Raw genomic sequence first — 19,182 nt, forward strand, 5'->3', positions numbered from 1 at the left:
TTCTCGGCCTCCTCCGTGTAAAAGGTTTTATTCAGAATGAAAGCACCAACTGTGATGAGTCAATAAGTGAGTCTCCAGTCCAACACGAGCTGCTCACACAATCCCTCACGGGCACCATCTGAACATTAACAGCTCATTCATATAAAACAGTAACAAAACACATTATAAATCTTACTGTATAAGTGGTTCTAGCTCTTATGAAGCTCCAATGAATGGGTTCTGGGAGCGGGTTCTAGCAGTTCTGCTAGTGATCCAGCTGTGATCCAGCTCCCACTCTGATAAGGCACACCAGTCTAACAGCCCTGGTTTTAGCATAGAGGGATGTTAATGCAACACAAGTTAAGTTCAGCTAAGAAGCAAAACAAATGACTTTTAATGTTACACACTGATTAATGTGTGATGAACCTGTCAATAGAACCAACGTGTGATCAGAGGTTGTTTTACTGACCAACCATTAACCTTTAGAAGCTGGACATCCAACCTTGGCTCAGGTGCTGGTTTCCTGCTGGGCTCAGTTTGTCCTGAGGCTAATGCCTCGTGCCTTTATTGAAAAACTAATGGTTGCTGCTTCTTTTATTCCTGCTGAGGATTTGTTCAACTTATAAAACACTTTGGTAGCGCTTGATTGCTTCTTGCACGTATCTTACACCACATCCTATAAAATCTACTAAAAGAAGTGTAACTTTAAAACCACTGTAAACAACCTGACGTCCCTCGGGTAAAAACCAAAAACAACTTTAAGCTTGTTGGTCCTTGGCTCTTAAAGATCCCTGTAATCACATCACGTTTAGTTCCAACTTGGCTTTGAAACAAATCCTGCACAAACTGCTTAAACTACAATAAATACTGTGAGGTCTGAACACGTGAGCTGGTTGTAGAGTTGTTCAAGTATGAAAAGTAGAAAAGCCCAAAACGAGTGGAGAAGCGTCGCTGCCTCCTGCGGAGTCACGGGTTCATCTCCGCACACTGAGCATCGGACGCGTCTGGGCATCGGCAGGTGAAGCCTCCGAGTCGAGGAAGACACAGGTGAGAACAGCCACCGTTGTTGGAGCAGTAGTTGTAGACTGACGGGAGGAGAGAGTTTGAAACGTCAGGCAGTCAAAAAACAATGTTAAATGAACATTATTCAGTTTGCTGCTTTCGCTATTTGTGGATGACGATGGTTAATGTTTGACATCAGGAGAGAAACAAGGTTCTGCTTAGATTCGTTCCTTCCAAGTTTGAGTTGGGATTTTTTTCTTTAAAAATATTTACATTAAATCTGTCAAGTAGTTTGGTTTTTTTGTGGGCTCTGCTACCCATCCCACCGCCCCAACCAGGCTGCCCAGGGAACCACAGGCCACGCAGCCAGAACCGCCACCCCTCTGTCTCATTCACACATGCTTGACCTGTGTGTCTGTTGGCTGATAGGAATTAGGTAGTTCCAGGCCAGTTGTTGTGTTTTGACTTTTTAAGCTGATTCGTGGTGGCTTGTTTCTCCATATAAAAACTTATGTTTTATAAGTTGAACAAAAAACTTTTGGCAGGACCCTTATTTTTATGGTAGCAATTCTTCCCATAAGTGAATTAGGTAGTGACTGCCATCTTTTGAGGCTGGCTTCTATATGTTTTATTTTATTATAGTTTAGTTGGGTCAGCTCCGACAGTGTAATGGGATAATTCCATGCCTAAGTAATGTTTCCTGAGCGGAATGTGGTAGATAGAATGTTATTCGCCTTAACGTTAGGTGGTAATGCTATAGATTTCTTCCAGTTGATATAATATTCTGAAAGTGCTGAGAATTCATCTATGAGGCTGATAGTTGTAGAATGAGACATCTGTGGCTCCAGCAGGAACAATAATACATAATCAGCATATAAACCTATATTATGGTTAGCTGATTTTGTAGATATTCCCTCATGCTCTCTAACCGCTGCAGCTAGTGGTTCAATGAATATCGCAAATAGTGATGGAGAGAGTGGACAGTCCTCTCTGGTCCCTCTATGCAGACTCAACCTTGGTGAGGTCCATCAGCCCCAGCTGAGCTTTTCAGGCTTATAACACCCACTCTGAATCATGATGAGAGCATAGGCGGCTTTACAGAACTTCAGTGTTTAGCTTTGCATTGTTCTTTGTTCCGAGCCGTTCTGTTCTCATGCCTCCAGGCTGTGGGTCTGTACCTTGTGGACACTGTGTCGTTGTTGTGGTGATGCCGTAGACCCGAGAGCGTCTCTGAGGTAGAAACTCTTGCGTCTCTTTCTCTGAGCGACGGTCCACAGCAACGACGGCCTCTCTGATGTAACCAGAACAGAAACGTGTTAGCCTGGTTCTGAGTGGTTCTGAGTGGATCTGTATGAGTGTCAGTCTGTACCTTCTCCAGTCGGTGTAATACAGGTTCTTTCCGTAGGAGACGAGAGCAAAGGGATACTGGATCCCGTCAGCGACCTGCCTGCGGATTCTGCGGTGAGGGTCCATACACTCCAGCTTACGAGTACCTGCATCAGGATAACGTACGGACAAGGATGGGTTCTGAAGGATAGGTTCTGAATTAATGCGCGCTGCTGGCGACCTCACCTGCGTCGGCCCAGCACAGCAGCTGGTTGTCAGGGTCAAAGGTCAAACCGTTGGGAAGCCCCAGGTCATCTTTCACCAGGATGGTTCGCTCAGTCCCGTCCATGTTGGACATCTCTATTTTAGGACCGTCTCTGTTCCAGTCAGCCCAGTAGATCCGCCTGAGTGCAACAGCACAGAACCCGGTAGAACCTGACGCTCACTGCTGCTGATATCGAAGTACACCAAGATCATCACTAATTACTAGCAGTAAATGGACCGTCAAGCCAGAACTCGCATCATGTCTGAGCAGAAGTTTACTGGTTCTTATCAGAACAGCGACAGATTTGGAGAGTTCTTGGAGAAGTCAGCCACGAGTGAATGAAGAGTTGAATTACATTTTTAAATCATTAAAATCAGTTCTTTTGTAGTCAGAATCTGAGGAACCATCAAAAGAAATTTGTCAGAGATGTAACACAACACTGTGGAAGGAAAACAACGACTGATGTCACCTAAAGGAGGAAAAGGAATCAGTTTGTGTCTCAGTAATCAGAACAAGACGGGGGGGGGGGGGTTCTAAAGGTTCTGACTCTCCTATCATCACCCCCAGAGACGCCGGAGGATAAACCTAGATGGTTCCGGTTACACTCATGGGCCCCGTCACTCACCCGTACGCTGGGTTGGTGACGATGGGTCGAGGGCTGACCAGCTCCGTGTCAAACAGGACTCTGCGTTGGCTGCCGTCCAGCTTGGAAACCTCCACGGTGTCTCGCATGGAGTCGGTCCAGAAGAGCAGACGGGCCACGTGGTCGACGGCCACGCCTTCTGGACTCTGCAGCTCTGAGGACATGTTACAGGAGAAACTCAGGCAGTGAGCGGACCCTGAGACGACGCTAGGTCTCGGATGCACCTGTACCTTTGGTGATGACCGGGCTGATGTCGCCTCCGCTCAGACGGGCCCTGCTGATGGACGGACCCGTGATGTCTGTCCAGTAAACGGTCTTCTCCACACAGTCGTAGGTCACAGCGATCAGCACCCGGTCCTGACACACAGCGCACACAGACGGATTATTCACGTGCAGAGTTTTTTCCCTCTTAATAACAAAGTAAGGTGATGAAGGATTAGAAGAATCTGGAAACAACAAAGGGGCCGCCATCCGTAGAGCCAACGTTTCCTTTTCACTGAAACAAACTGTTCTTTACATAATTCTCTTATGGAGCTCCAGGTTCATTCTCAGGTGAAGATTTACCGGAACGTGCAGCAGCGGTTTGGCCTCCTGCTTCTTGATCCTGTATCCGTCCAGAGGCACGTGCTCGATTTTCCCGCTCTGAGCGAACAGCAGGTGTGTCCCCGGAGCAACGGGCCGGACATCGGGCCGCGGCGTCGGACCCACCGGAGGAGGACTCACTGCCTGGTTGATGCCTGTCAGGAGAGAGAACTGTCGGTTGTGGAGCGGCTGCGTGTTTGTGCGTCTGCAGGAAGCGGCCGACTCACACAGAGGAGTGCTTCCTGGGCCCGTCCGGGTGTTGGGAAGCTCCTGACCGCTGGCATCCACGCACCAGCACTGGCCCAAGCTGCTGTGGCACTGCGTGGACTCGTAGGCTCCGTGCTGGTCGCACTGAGGGACGTAGAGGCCGACGGGCGGCCGAGGGCGGAAGAAGGACAGGAGGCCGGTGGAGGAGGAGGCCTGGTCTCTGTGACGCTCACACGGACTCTTCTCTCGCTCTAAGGACACAGAACACCAGAGAAGCGGAACAAGCAGGTTCTAAGACGACCTGGGTCTCAGTCTGTCTCAGCTGGAGATGAAAACGTGAGAACGCACAATAACGAGGAAGACCCCTGAGATGAAGGCAACAGAGCAGCTCACAGCAGGAGGCAGGTTTTGGCAGGCGACAGTAAATGAAGCCTCTCAGCGTCCTGCGGTGGAGGAAACGCCACAAAGCTGCAATTAACTAAGCTCCTCACATCTGGAATCACTGAAGGGGCCTGAAGCTTTAGGTCAGCGCCAAACCAGACCAGACACCAGTGAGCCGGATCAGAGAGACCAGCAGTGACCGTAAGATGTGAAGTGAAAGCTGCAAATCAGCAGCCAATATAGAATTAAACAAACTACTGATGCCGTGGGCGGAAGGAGAGAAGAAGAAACGCTGCTTCACTCTGTTTCGACGGTTTCGTGCTGAACCTGTGTGTAAACACGTGATCCCAGTCAAACTGTTTGTGGCCGTCAGTGCTTCACAGCCACAAACTCATTCATTATGGTTTTGGAAAAAATTATAAACAAAACACCACAATCATCCAAAACTCATTATGGACTAGAAAAGCCTACAGAGACCCTTCATTCACACGTCTGTGTTGTTTTCCTCAGCTCATCCACAGCTCTGCTCTAGCCTCAGCTGAGTTTGCAGCAGGTTCCAGTAGAACCCAGAACCACAACCTGTTCTTACCTGTGGACGTGGGGCTGCACTGGAAGCCATCGCCATGGAAACCAGGGCGGCATTGGCAGGTGTAGGATCCGTGCGCGTTGGAGCAAAGAGCATCACGATGACACGGGTCCTGCTGACACTCGTCCGAGTCTGAAACAACGATGTGAAGGTTGAAACGGGGAGAGTTGTTCCAGAACCACAACGCTGGCGTGAGTCCCGTTCAGCCCTTAAAGCTGCTGAGTAAAGACAGATGTTCCTCTGCTTCCTGGCTAAGCCAACAGGAGATGAAGACAAGGATTATCTGCTCAGCTGTAGGTTCTGTGTTTCCTGTCCGGCCCCAGGGCTCAGGGGCAGCGTTCCGCTGCAGACAGAACCCAATCTCTGGCTTCTGAGGCTCCTTGTTGCTTACTACAGGTGGATTCTCTGCAGCTTCCTGTTCATTCATGAAGTTTCGGTCATTGCCTTTTCATGTGTGGAACCTTGGTCCGACTCACCCTGACACATCCGACCGTCGCCCACGAAGCCCGGCAGGCAGGAGCAGGCGTAGGCCGAGCCGCCTCTGTAGCTGCACACAGCTCTGTCAGCGGCGTCGCAGTCGTGGCTTCCTGTCTGACAGTGGTTGACCGGACGCCTCTCCTCTGCAGAACCACACACGTGTAAACAGGGAACAGAGATCACAGGCCCAAGCAGCACGGCCTCTGTCACCTACCGCTGCAGGTTCTCCCATCGCTGGCGAACACGAAGCCGGCGGTGCATTCACAGCGGAACGTTCCGGGCTGATTGCTGCAGATGGCGTTGGTTCCACAGACCGGAGGAATCTGCTGGCACTCATCAGCGTCTGCAAACAACAACAAGCACGGTGGATCAGGTGACTCTGGACCAGAACCAGGCCTCTATCAGCGGAGGCGAGCTGCGTTACCATGACAATAGCGTCCGTCTCCAGTGAAACCAGCGGCACATTGACAGGAGAAGTGGAGTCCGTCGGCCGGCCGGCACACGGCGTTGATGTCGCAGCCGTGCCGACCCGTGAAGCAGGGGTTCTGCTCCGGGAGGCTGCCTGGGCCAACACAAAACACCAAGTGTTACAGAGCAACTAGGACTGGATAAAGGAAGCCACAGTCACAGCTCCTCGTTCCCACGGAGCCTCATATGCGAGTATCTCTCACAGGAAACAGGGTCCAGATGTTGCCCAGCTGAGGGGTGTTTGTTTGCATAACTCAGCCTCCACCTGCTCCCGCAGAGATTTGGGCCCCGACCCCCAGCTGAGGAAATACAGCCGAGCTCAGGAGGCTGTTTGTCTTTGTGTGATGTCTCTGAGGCTCCCAACAGCTGGAGCTGTGCCTCAGTAATAACATGTATTTCGTCAACCACAGCTGCTAGAGTTGGTCCAGTTCTTTGTCTGGACCCAGCGTTGCTTGGTTGTTTAAAGAGAAGACTTTCTGTCCTTGTGAATATGAGGATCTGTGTCACTCTTAACGCTTTCTTTCACTCACTGTGGATGGGCCCGATCCTGTTGCTCATCGCATAGCGGATCAGCAGGTTGTCGGGGTCGAACATGACAAAGATCTGGTCTACGCTGAGCTGCTGGGTCGGCGCCGCTGTCCTGCTGGTGTCATCGTGTGGGCAGCTCTGGAAGGTGATCGTCTGGCGCCACTGGTAGCTTCTGCCCTGGACGAGGCCGTGGGGGGAGGTGACGGTGTAGTTGCGGTTGGAGGAGGATGTGACCACTGAGAAGGAGAGAGCAGCATGAAGGGACACACACACGAACCCGACTTAACGGTTGCCTCTGTTCCGCGTCCTCACGGTTTCTGTCGTATTGGTAGATCTCCTTGTACGGGTCGATCTGGACCGTGGACCCTAGCGGGACGACCGGCACGTGTCCCTCCATCTCGGTGCTCACCACCAGATGGTCGTGCTCGTCGATGCCAGTGAACTGCTGCTTGATGCTCAGACGCTCGTTTCCGGGCTGGAAGGTGACCTCAGCCTGTCGAGCGAACACGCCCCCTGCAGGTGGAGAACAAGCGCTACAGCAAAGGTCTGCGTGTGCCACGGAGGGAGCAGGACGCCAACTGAACACGCCTCCTCACCGACGAGGCTGAAGCCGTTCCGGAAGCCGGGCTGCTCTAGGGCGAAGGCCCAGCCGATGACTCCGCCCAGCGGCGACAGCGGCAGCAGCGACGGCCCCAGGCTGGGGGGGATGCTGCTGACGGCCACGTAGGCCCGTCCATCGTTGGCCACAACGTACGAGTGCAGGTCCTTGTTCTGAAGCTCTATGAGCATGTCGCCCACAAACACACGGCCGCTCACTTTCCCATTCATCCGCTGAGGTTTGCCTGCAAGGCAACAGGAAACCATGAGATGAAGATCTGCAGCTGTGACGACATAGAGCATCACGTTACGTTGACTAAAACCCACTGAAGTAAATTAACAGGCCACGACAACCCTACAAGGACAAAGCTCCTCAGCTCTATTATGGTTCAGGTGATGAAACCTCCCAGTACTCCGTAAAGAAGCCTTTCACCTTCTGCAACACAGTCTTTGCCGTTGCCATAGTAACCAGGACGACAGTGGCAGCAGTAGCCACCGCTGTGATCTCTGCAGTCGGCGAAAGCTGAACATCTGTGGCGGTTGTGGGCGCAAGTCTCCAAACTGTATGAAAACACTGTGAAGAAGCGTCAATCAGCAGATTAAGTATTAAAGTTCTTCTGAAGAAAGAAAAACAAAGCACAGCGTTTACCATCAATATCCAGATCTTCATCCTCATCCACTGTGACCATCTGGGGCTGGGCAGAGTCGGGGTGTATGTACCGTGACTGGACCAGGTCAGGGTCCGGCATCGGATGCACCGCAGGGAATGTGGGCACACCAGACTCAGGGATGTGGGCTGGTGGCAGGGGCTCAGTGGGTTCTGTGCTCTCTGCTTGCTCAGGGTGCATCGACCCGACTGTAGAGTACAGTGGTTCTGTGGTTTCAGGGGCGGCATGTGTTGGGTTTGTGGTTTTGGGTTGGCCTCGGTGTCTCAGCTCAGGCTGGGTTGGGTGTGTGTTTGCTGCAGTCACAGCCTCCGTCTCAGGTTTTCCTGCTTCAAACAGGTCTGGTTCTATGTGGTCCGGGTCCTCGGGCCCGGACTCGCTGTATTCTGGGGTGATGACTTCAGCCTCTGGAAAACGAGGCTGGAACTCAAGAGGGGTCTCAGTTGAAAAGTCTTCATTTTCTTCTGGAACCTCTTGGATCATCAAGGCCGGCTGGATGGTGGAGGTGGGATCTGTGGTCGGTTCCGCTGAGGAGAGGTCCGATGGAACCAGTCCCGCTGCGATGTGTGTCCCACTGATGTCGTAAACCCAAACTCCTCTGCGTCCTGAGTTTGTCTTTCTAGATGGGAATTAGAAAGAAGAAACTAACTCAATGCCTGTTTAACTTTCATTCTGACGGAAGAATCAGTAACTGGCCTGTTCTGTTCTGTTCTGTTCTGTTCTGACCGGTGACTTTGGATTCTTACTCGGTAAGTTCCCTGACGGAGGCCTCTTCCTCGGTGGTGGTGGGGAAGTGCTTCCCCTGCGTGCTGCCCCACAGCCAATGCTGCACCAGGCCTTGGTTGAAGCCAGCCTCCAACAGGCGACTAGCGCCCCCTACGGCCGTGGAGACGAACTGCAGGGTGCCTCTGGGGTACAGGAGGATGGCGAAGGAGGCCGACGCCGTGGAGGCCACGACCAGCTGGAAGGTGTTCCTCTGCAAGCACAGAAGAGCCCACGCTGAGTTCACTGAGCCAAAGCTGCAACGCGACGCCGCAGATCTTGCTCACCTTCGTGTCCAGTCCGTCCCCTCGTCCCAGTGTCCCGTGGGCAGCCATGTTCTGCCACGTGACGATGAGGGCGCTGGAGGGGTCCACAGCCGTGACCGAGGGGAAGGCTCTGCCGATGTGCTCAGCAGCCTGGCGTAGAACGCGTGGCGCAGCGTCCTCCCTGAAGAACACGGCCCCCGCGTCGCCCGTGTCCAGGTCTCCCAGCAGGACGGCCATCGCTGGGAAGGCGGCCGGCGTCCTCCCCAGGTAGCGCTCCTCCGCCGGAGGTTGTGCTCCTGCCACCAGGCCGTTGGTGCAGACCTGTTGATCAGCACAGTCTCAGCGCTCCTCATAGGAGGTAAGTAGCGGTAAGAAGGCCAGCGCCGCTGCCCCGCTGGTTCCCAACTCTTCCGGCACCCACATAGCGTTGGAGGAGCAGCGGGAGCAGCGGGAGCGTTGGAGGAGCAGCGGGAGCAGCCCGGAGCATTGGAGGAGCAGCGGGAGCAGCCGGGAGCATTGGAGGAGCAGCGGGAGCGTTGGAGGAGCAGCGGGAGCATTGGAGGAGCAGCGGGAGCAGCGGGAGCGTTGGAGGAGCAGCGGGAGCGTTGGAGGAGCAGCGGGAGCGTTGGAAGAGCAGCGGGAGCAGCGGGAGCGTTGGAGGAGCAGCGGGAGCAGCGGGAGTGTTGGAGGAGCAGCGGGAGCGTTGGAGGAGCAGCGGGAGCGTTGGAGGAGCAGCGGGAGCAGTCGGTAGCGTTGGAGGAGCAGCGGGAGCAGCGGGAGCGTTGGAGGAGCAGCCGGGAGCATTGGAGGAGCAGCGGGAGCAGCCGGGAGCATTGGAGGAGCAGCGGGAGCAGCCGGGAGCATTGGAGGAGCAGCGGCAGCGTTGGAGGAGCAGCGGGAGAAGCGGGAGTGTTGGAGGAGCAGCGGGAGCAGCCGGGAGCATTGGGAGGAGCAGCGGGAGCAGCGGGAGCGTTGGAGGAGCAGCGGGAGCATTGGAGGAGCAGCGGGAGCAGCGGGAGCGTTGGAGGAGCAGCGGGAGCGTTGGAGGAGCAGCGGGAGCGTTGGAGGAGCAGCGGGAGCAGCGGGAGCGTTGGAAGAGCAGCGGGAGCAGCGGGAGCATTGGAGGAGCAGCGGGAGCAGCGGGAGCGTTGGAGGAGCAGCGGGAGCGTTGGAGGAGCAGCGGGAGCGTTGGAGGAGCAGCGGGAGCAGCGGGAGCGTTGGAAGAGCAGCGGGAGCAGCGGGAGCATTGGAGGAGCAGCGGGAGCAGCGGGAGTGTTGGAGGAGCAGCGGGAGCGTTGGAGGAGCAGCGGGAGCGTTGGAGGAGCAGCGGGAGCAGCGGCAGCGTTGGAGGAGCAGCGGGAGCAGCGGGAGCGTTGGAGGAGCAGCGGGAGCGTTGGAGGAGCAGCGGGAGCAGCGGCAGCGTTGGAGGAGCAGCGGGAGCGTTGGAGGAGAACGAGATGAAAGCGCGTGCACAGGTCCAGCTGAGCCGAGTTTGACTCGCTGGTGTCACTTTACAGGATAAAAGGAAACAATGACGAACGACGTGGAGGTGCTGCTTCTAACACCGGCCGGAACCGGCGGAAACAGCAGCAGCCCACGAGACCACATTCACGAACGGACCAGTGTGAGCTGAAGCCTCCGTCCGACATCATGAACATCAGTCCACAGCTGCTTCTTCCCACTGGTCCCATCCAGTGACAGTGCTTTGCTGCCCGTTTAAGCCGCTCAGATGATAAATTCATGTGAACGGACGCTGAGGCTCGCACACTGAAGCCCCGTAGGTTCATCCTCTGGTGAACATGAATGTTCAAAGACGTCGGCCTGTCTGTTTACGGGACACGGGTTTTCTGGATGTTTCAGAACCTCGACCTGCAGCTGAGCTTGGTTCACAGACATCCAGAACCACAACACTGGCTCCTGATGTCACTCAGACCGTGAGCTGTGGTCCGTCGTCGGCACTGGACGAGCTTCAGCCTGTAACAGTGGCACCTTAGCAGAAGGTCAAAGGTCAGAGCCGCTGCTGCAGACATGACGGGAAGGAAGATGTCCTGCTCCTGTCTCTGTAGCGACGTGAGCTCCTCCTCCCCCACTTCCTACCGATAAAGGCATGAGTGGCAGCAGCATGTGGGGGAGGCGCTGCAGAGACACAGGAGCCGCTGTGGAGCGATAATGACAGGATCCCATCATCATCATCATCATCATCATCATCATCATCATCATCAGCAACAGCAGCAGCAGCAGCAGCAGCAGCAGCAGCAGCAGCGTGTGAACCAGCTGCTTCAGAGGACACATGTCCTACATGTTCCAGGTGGAGCTGAGCCAGGCTGGTTGAGGCCCGCGGAGGGGCAGCAGCAAGAACCCCAGACCCAGACTGTGAAAAGGTTCACAACAGATGCAACAGCTGCCCAAAACCCACAGGTTCTGTTCTGAGGTATCAGAACCAGCAGCAAACCCAGGCAGGCAGGATGTGTCCCGTCCGTCTCTCTGATCCAGAGTGGGTTTAACACAGCGAGGGACAAACCCAGGATCAGAACCTTCAGAACCTTCAGGACACGGTCAAGGTTACACCACAGCGCTCAGATTCCACGTGGACTCATGAGGAGCTGTTTCTTCTAAAGATGCTCTGAGAGCAACGACAAAGAACCAGAACCAGAACTGAACTCCAACTGAAACCGACTGTGAAGCTGAGCTCAGATGCACTTTAAGAACCTGTTAATAACAGACACTAAACAGTGTCACGTCCATCCTTTATACCTGAAGCTGGGTTGACTGTGATTCGATGGTTCTGTCTTCCTCAGACAGGCCGGGCCACGCTCATACCGGGCTCCGGACCCGGACCCCTCTGGTGTCAGCACCGAACTACGGCTGCATTTAAAGATCTGGAACCAATGTAAAGTCTTCAAGTCTTCCGTGAAACTGAGTTCATGCTTAGTGTAAACACTCAATCTGGATTAATTAAAGGTCACATGATCTGCGTTGGCTGCCTCACATTCCTGTCTCTGCTCACCACGGACGCATGTACACACAAACACGCATGCACACACACACACACACACACACACAAACACAAATTCACACACACACACACACACACGCACACACAAAAATGCACGCGCACACGCACACACAAACACAAATACAAACACACACAAACACAAATTCACACACACACGCACACACACAAATACAAACACACACAAACACAAATTCAGACGCACACACACACGCACACACAAATACAAACACACACAAACACAAATTCACACACACACGCACACACACACACACATGCACACAAACATGCACGCAAACACAAATACAAACACACACAAACACAAATTCAGACACACACACACGCACACACACACACACACAAATACAAACACACACAAACACAAATTCAGACGCACACACACACGCACACACAAATACAAACACACACAAACACAAATTCACACACACACGCACACACACACACACACATGCACACAAACATGCACGCAAACACAAATACAAACACACACAAACACAAAATTCAGACACACACACACGCACACACACACACACACAAATACAAACACACACAAACACAAATTCAGACACACACACACACACACACACACACGCACACACACACACAAATACAAACACACACAAATACAAATTCACACACACACACGCACACACACACACATGGACACAAACATGCACGCAAACACAAATACAAACACACACAAACACAAATTCACACACACGCGCACACACACACTCACACACTCACACACACAAATACAAACACACACAAATTCACACACACGCACACACAAACACGCACATACACACACAAACACACACAAATACAAACATGCACATACACACACAAACACACACAAATACAAACCCTCACAAACACAAATTCACACACACACACACACGCCAGCTTCACCACTAAACCGCAGGCAAACGTTAGGGGCCTGAACGCAGCAGGCGTCCGCGGACGACAAAAGACAAAGGCACGAAGCAGCTTCACCTACAAAGAAAAACACGACCCGAAGCCGCACGTGCTCCGCTTTAACCGCTCAGCAAAAGCAGAACATCTGCAAACATGCCGTTTGTCACCAACTGCGTTCCTTTAAGTTTGAGGGTAAAAGTTAAGTCTTGATGTTTTGTTTTTATGAGCGGTCTTTTAAACTACTGATAAAAATCACTGAACTTTTTTCTTGGGAAAAGTGTTGTTTAATTGGACCGAACCACGTTGGTGCGGTTGAACTTAAGATAGATTTCTGTGATTCTCGTCTGAATTAACACGCTGTTGTGTGTAATCAGAACCGGACTAAATGTAATAAACGAGTTTTTCACTCACGTAAACTTTGTCCAGACTTTGTCCAAAGAACCAGACCGAACCGTTCAGAAGCAGCTCGACGGTGGAATCCGGACCGGGTCGAAGCTTCTGGTCTCCGGCTTCCTCCCCGAACTCAAACAGGTCCTGCAGCTCCAGTGACCAGGTCAGAACAGCCAGGCTCAGCAAGCAACACCAGACCCACGCGCAGCGGCACCAGAGACCCATGATGCTCCACAGACTCGGTCCAGCGAAGGCGAAGCGACCGACGGAAAGCGGAGCTGGAGACGGGATGAATGAGTGGAGGAATCCGGAGCAGAGAGAGGGAAGAAAAACGACGGAGCAACTTCCGGTCACGAATTTCACAGTAAAGGTCTCCAGATGTTCGCTTATAATCAATGAAACCACAGCACTACTGAAGTACAACATTGTATTAGTTTTCATTTCAGGTTCTACAAACGTTCTAAGCTGTTTCATGGGTTTTACTATTGTGACTTTATTTATGGAAGCTGAGGCAGTGAGTCTGTCTGGAACAGCAGCCTGAGGCGAGACAAGCTGTACAGCATCCGCCACACTGAAGTAACAACAGAGAAATTGAGAGAACGAGGCAGAAGAGGGAGAGGAGGATTCATTCAGCCATTATTTGGTTTACTCACTCACAGAATGCGTGTGTGTGTGTGTGTGTGTGTGTGTGTGTGTGTGTGTGTGTGTGTGCGTGCGTGTGTTCCCTCCCTCCAGATCAGTCTCTGCTCATCCTCCCTCTCTGCAGCATCCTTCCTCCAGCTCAGCCAATCACCTTCAGAGGAGCTGGATCATGTGACCAGCAGCCACCAACCGCCTTCCATCAGGCACCGGCTAGAAGAGGGGCGGTGCCTCTCCTCCTCCTCCGCTCTGTGTGAAGCAGACGTCTGAAGAGGAGTCGATGGAGGCATCTAATGAGCTCCACCACGTTTCTTCCATCTCGGAGCCTCTGCTGCATCACTGAGGGGACGCCTGTGGAGGCGATGGAGCAGAACCCGGCTCAGGCGCGGCAGCCGGTCGGCAACGTGTTGCAGAACCCCCCCCCTCCCACCATCACGCCGGCCGTCCCCCCCTTCGTGAAGCTGGGCCTGACTGTCGCCTACACCGTCTTCTACTCACTGCTCTTCGCCTTCGTCTACGCTCAGCTCTGGCTGGTCCTGCGGTACCGACACAAGCGCTTCAGCTACCAGACGGGCTTCCTGTTCCTGTGTCTGCTGTGGGCCGCTCTACGCGCCCTCCTCTTCTCCTTCTACTTCAGGGACTGCGTGACGGCCAACGCTCTGGGACCCTTCGCCTTCTGGCTGCTCTACTGCTTCCCCGTCTGCCTGCAGTTCTTTACCCTGAGCCTCATGAACCTCTACTGCGCACAGGTGAGGAGCTCTGGTTCTGGTTCTGGTTCTGGTTCAGGAGAAGCTGATGTACCTGTGGTCACTTTGTATCCATCCATTCAGATGTTAACCAGTTGTTTGTGTGAATTAATGTGGTTGATTGTGATTTTGTAATGAAAGAAGGGAACAGATACAAGGTCACAGAGACTTTGACCTTTGATCAAACACAATCAAATTTCAAGAAACATCTTCACATTGTTGGTTCTGAATTTATGAGAATGGAATCTACTGACCTTGGCCTTTGACCTTTAACTCAAAGGAAAACTTCCTTGAGGTCAGCCAGCTCTGATCCTGGTTCTGCTCGTCTCATAGGTTTACTTCAAGGCGAAGTCCAAGTCCTCGCCTGCGCTGCTGAAGTACAGGTACGTGTACGTGGTGCTGAGCCTCAGGTTCTGGGCCTCAGGTTCTGGCTAGGTCTGGCCTCAGGTGCTGAGCCTCAGGTTCTGAGCCTCAGGTACTGGGCCTCAGGTTCTGAGCCTCAGGTGCTGCGCCTCAGGTTCTGAGCCTCAGGTTCTGGGCCTTAGAACCTGAGCCTCAGGTGCTGGGCCTTAGAACCTGGGCCTCAGGTTCTGAGCCTCAGGTGCTGAGCCTCAGGTTCTGGGCCTTAGAACCTGAGCCTCAGGTTCTGAGCCTCAGGTGCTGGGCCTCAGGTGCTGAGCCTCAGGTTCTGAGCCTCAGAACCTGAGCCTCAGGGCCTTAGAACCTGAGCCTCAGGTTCTGGGCCTCAGGTTCTGGGCCTCAGGTGCTGAGCCTCAGGTTCTGGGCCTCAGGTGCTGAGCCTCAGGTTCTGGGCCTTAGAACCTGAGCCTCAGGTTCTGAGCCTCAGGTGCTGGGCCTCAGGTTCTGGGCCTCAGGTTCTGGGCCTCAGGTACTGGGCCTCAGGTTCTGAGCCTCAGGTGCTGAGCCTCAGGTTCTGGGCCTCAGGTTCTGCTCAGGTTCTGGGCCTCAGGTTCTGGGCCTCAGGTTCTGGGCCTCAGGTGCTGAGCCTCAGGTTCTGGGCCTCAGGTTCTGGGCCTCAGGTTCTGAGCCTCAGGTTCTGGGCCTCAGGTTCTGGGCCTTAGAACCTGAGCCTCAGGTTCTGAGCCTCAGGTTCTGGGCCTCAGGTTCTGAGCCTCAGGTTCTGGGCCTCAGGTGCTGGGCCTCAGGTGCTGGGCCTCAGGTTCTGAGCCTCAGGTTCTGGGCCTTAGAACCTCGGCCTCAGGTTCTGGGCCTTAGAACCTGGGCCTCAGGTTCTGGGCCTCAGGTTCTGAGCCTCAGGTTCTGGGCCTTAGAACCTGGGCCTCAGGTTCTGGGCCTCAGGTACTGGGCCTCAGGTGCTGAGCCTCAGGTTATGGGCCTCAGGTGCTGAGCCTCAGGTTCTGGGTCTTAGAACCTGAGCCTCAGGTTCTGAGCCTCAGGTTCTGGGCCTCAGGTACTGGGCCTCAGGTTCTGAGCCTCAGGTGCTGGGCCTCAGGTTCTGGGCCTCAGGTTCTGGGCCTCAGGTGCTGAGCCTCAGGTTCTGAGCCTCAGGTTCTGGGCCTTAGAACCTGAGCCTCAGGTTCTGAGCCTCAGGTTCTGGGCCTCAGGTGCTGAGCCTCAGGTTCTGGGCCTTAGAACCTGAGCCTCAGGTTCTGAGCCTCAGGTGCTGGGCCTCAGGTTCTGGGCCTCAGGTTCTGGGCCTCAGGTTCTGGGCCTTAGAACCTGAGCCTCAGGTTCTGAGCCTCAGGTGCTGGGCCTCAGGTCCTGGGCCTCAGGTTCTGGGCCTCAGGTTCTGGGCCTCAGGTGCTGAGCCTCAGGTTCTGTGCCTCAGGTTCTGGGCCTTAGAACCTGAGCCTCAGGTTCTGAGCCTCAGGTTCTGGGCCTCAGGTTCTGGGCCTCAGGTTCTGGGCCTCAGGTGCTGGGCCTCAGGTTCTGAGCCTCAGGTTCTGGGCCTTAGAACCTGGGCCTCAGGTTCTGAGCCTCAGGTGCTGAGCCTCAGGTTCTGGGCCTCAGGTTCTGGGCCTCAGGTGCTGAGCCTCAGGTTCTGGGCTTCAGAACCTGAGCCTCAGGTTCTGAACCTCAGGTGCTGGGCCTCAGGTGCTGGGCCTCAGGTGCTGAGCCTCAGGTTCTGGGCCTCAGGTTCTGGGCCTCAGGTGCTGAGCCTCAGGTTCTGGGCTTCAGAACCTGAGCCTCAGGTTCTGAGCCTCAGGTGCTGGGCCTCAGGTTCTGGGCCTCAGGTGCTGGGCCTCAGGTTCTGAGCCTCAGGTGCTGAGCCTCAGGTTCTGGGCTTCAGAACCTGAGCCTCAGGTTCTGAGCCTCAGGTGCTGGGCCTCAGGTTCTGGGCCTCAGGTGCTGGGCCTCAGGTTCTGAGCCTCAGGTTCTGGGCCTTAGAACCTGGGCCTCAGGTTCTGAGCCTCAGGTTCTGGGCCTTAGAACCTGGGCCTCAGGTTCTGGGCCTCAGGTTCTGGGCCTCAGGTTCTGGGTCTTAGAACCTGGGCCTCAGGTTCTGAGCCTCAGGTGCTGAGCCTCAGGTTCTGGGCCTTAGAACCTGAGCCTCAGGTTCTGAGCCTCAGGTGCTGGGCCTCAGGTGCTGAGCCTCAGGTTCTGGGCCTCAGGTTCTGGGCCTTAGAACCTGAGCCTCAGGTTCTGAGCCTCAGGTTCTGAGCCTCAGGGCCTTAGAACCTGAGCCTCAGGTTCTGGGCCTCAGGTTCTGGGCCTTAGAACCTGGGCCTCAGGTTCTGGGCCTCAGGTTCTGGGCCTCAGGTACTGGGCCTCAGGTGCTGAGCCTCAGGTTATGGGCCTCAGGTGCTGAGCCTCAGGTTCTGGGTCTTAGAACCTGAGCCTCAGGTTCTGGGCCTCAGGTTCTGGGCCTCAGGTTCTGAGCCTCAGGTTCTGGGCCTTAGAACCTGGGCCTCAGGTTCTGGGCCTCAGGTTCTGGGCCTCAGGTACTGGGCCTCAGGTGCTGAGCCTCAGGTTCTGGGTCTTAGAACCTGAGCCTCAGGTTCTGAGCCTCAGGTTCTGGGCCTCAGGTACTGGGCCTCAGGTTCTGAGCCTCAGGTTCTGAGCCTCAGGTGCTGGGCCTCAGGTGCTGAGCCTCAGGTTCTGGGCCTCAGGTTCTGGGCTTCAGAACCTGAGCCTCAGGTTCTGAGCCTCAGGTTCTGGGCCTCAGGTTCTGAGCCTCAGGTTCTGGGCCTTAGAACCTGGGCCTCAGGTTCTGGGCCTCAGGTTCTGAGCCTCAGGTTCTGAGCCTCAGGTTCTGGGCCTCAGGTGCTGGGCCTCAGGTTCTGGGCTTCAGAACCTGAGCCTCAGGTTCTGGGCCTCAGGTTCTGGGCCTCAGGTGCTGGGCCTCAGGTTCTGAGCCTCAGGTGCTGAGCCTCAGGTTCTGGGCTTCAGAACCTGAGCCTCAGGTTCTGAGCCTCAGGTGCTGGGCCTCAGGTTCTGGGCCTCAGGTGCTGGGCCTCAGGTGCTGAGCCTCAGGTTCTGGGCTTCAGAACCTGAGCCTCAGGTTCTGAGCCTCAGGTGCTGGGCCTCAGGTTCTGGGCCTCAGGTGCTGGGCCTCAGGTTCTGAGCCTCAGGTTCTGGGCCTTAGAACCTGGGCCTCAGGTTCTGAGCCTCAGGTTCTGGGCCTTAGAACCTGGGCCTCAGGTTCTGGGCCTCAGGTTCTGGGCCTCAGGTTCTGGGCCTTAGAACCTGGGCCTCAGGTTCTGAGCCTCAGGTGCTGAGCCTCAGGTTCTGGGCCTTAGAACCTGAGCCTCAGGTTCTGAGCCTCAGGTGCTGGGCCTCAGGTGCTGAGCCTCAGGTTCTGGGCCTCAGGTTCTGGGCCTTAGAACCTGAGCCTCAGGTTCTGAGCCTCAGGTTCTGAGCCTCAGGGCCTTAGAACCTGAGCCTCAGGTTCTGGGCCTCAGGTTCTGGGCCTCAGGTTCTGGGCCTTAGAACCTGGGCCTCAGGTTCTGGGCCTCAGGTTCTGGGCCTCAGGTACTGGGCCTCAGGTGCTGAGCCTCAGGTTATGGGCCTCAGGTGCTGAGCCTCAGGTTCTGGGTCTTAGAACCTGAGCCTCAGGTTCTGGGCCTCAGGTTCTGGGCCTCAGGTTCTGAGCCTCAGGTTCTGGGCCTTAGAACCTGGGCCTCAGGTTCTGGGCCTCAGGTTCTGGGCCTCAGGTACTGGGCCTCAGGTGCTGAGCCTCAGGTTCTGGGTCTTAGAACCTGAGCCTCAGGTTCTGAGCCTCAGGTTCTGGGCCTCAGGTACTGGGCCTCAGGTTCTGAGCCTCAGGTTCTGAGCCTCAGGTGCTGGGCCTCAGGTGCTGAGCCTCAGGTTCTGGGCCTCAGGTTCTGGGCTTCAGAACCTGAGCCTCAGGTTCTGGGCCTCAGGTTCTGAGCCTCAGGTTCTGGGCCTTAGAACCTGGGCCTCAGGTTCTGGGCCTCAGGTTCTGAGCCTCAGGTTCTGAGCCTCAGGTTCTGGGCCTCAGGTGCTGGGCCTCAGGTGCTGAGCCTCAGGTACTGGGCCTTAGAAGCTGAGCCTCAGGTTCTGGGCCTCAGGTACTGGGCCTCAGGTTCTGAGCCTCAGGTGCTGAGCCTCAGGTTCTGGGCCTCAGGTTCTGGGCTTCAGAACCTGAGCCTCAGGTTCTGAGCCTCAGGTTCTGAGCCTCAGGTTCTGGGCCTTAGAACCTGGGCCTCAGGTTCTGGGCCTCAGGTTCTGAGCCTCAGGTTCTGGGCCTCAGGTTCTGGGCCTCAGGTTCTGGGCCT

General features: G+C 55.0%; 2 protein-coding genes across 4 annotated transcripts in view; one reads left to right on the forward strand and one right to left on the reverse strand.

Annotated features, from left to right (window-relative positions):
- Positions 1-14,833, reverse strand: LOC114857250 (nidogen-1-like). 3 transcript variants are annotated; one of them, XM_055509891.1, is made up of 21 exons: positions 14,716-14,833; positions 13,098-13,354; positions 8,756-9,055; positions 8,453-8,682; positions 7,691-8,325; positions 7,475-7,615; positions 7,041-7,286; positions 6,757-6,957; positions 6,447-6,680; positions 5,873-6,010; positions 5,663-5,791; positions 5,448-5,591; positions 4,975-5,103; positions 4,025-4,255; positions 3,780-3,952; positions 3,446-3,572; positions 3,198-3,369; positions 2,554-2,711; positions 2,351-2,474; positions 2,160-2,272; positions 1-1,064 (listed from the first exon to the last, which is right to left on the reverse strand). In XM_055509891.1, the coding sequence occupies exons 2-21, from the start codon at positions 13,299-13,301 to the stop codon at positions 946-948; spliced, it is 3,948 nt and encodes a 1,315-aa protein (XP_055365866.1). In that variant the 5' UTR covers positions 13,302-13,354; positions 14,716-14,833; the 3' UTR covers positions 1-945. The 3 variants fall into 3 exon arrangements, with proteins under 3 accessions (XP_055365866.1, XP_055365864.1, XP_029009403.1); XM_055509889.1 differs by lacking the exon at positions 14,716-14,833 and adding an exon at positions 13,870-14,010; XM_029153570.3 differs by lacking the exon at positions 14,716-14,833 and having other exon boundaries at positions 13,098-13,393.
- gpr137bb (G protein-coupled receptor 137Bb) overlaps positions 14,009-19,182 on the forward strand; it is a 7,957-nt gene continuing 2,783 nt past the window's right edge. The window contains exons 1-2 of the mRNA XM_029154490.3: positions 14,009-14,464; positions 14,795-14,844. Coding sequence (XP_029010323.1) covers positions 14,009-14,464; positions 14,795-14,844 — 506 coding nt within the window. The remainder of the gene's footprint in view (positions 14,465-14,794; positions 14,845-19,182) is intronic.

This window comes from Betta splendens, chromosome 1, assembly GCF_900634795.4.
Source record: "Betta splendens chromosome 1, fBetSpl5.4, whole genome shotgun sequence".
Classification (NCBI taxonomy): Eukaryota; Metazoa; Chordata; class Actinopteri; order Anabantiformes; family Osphronemidae; genus Betta; species Betta splendens.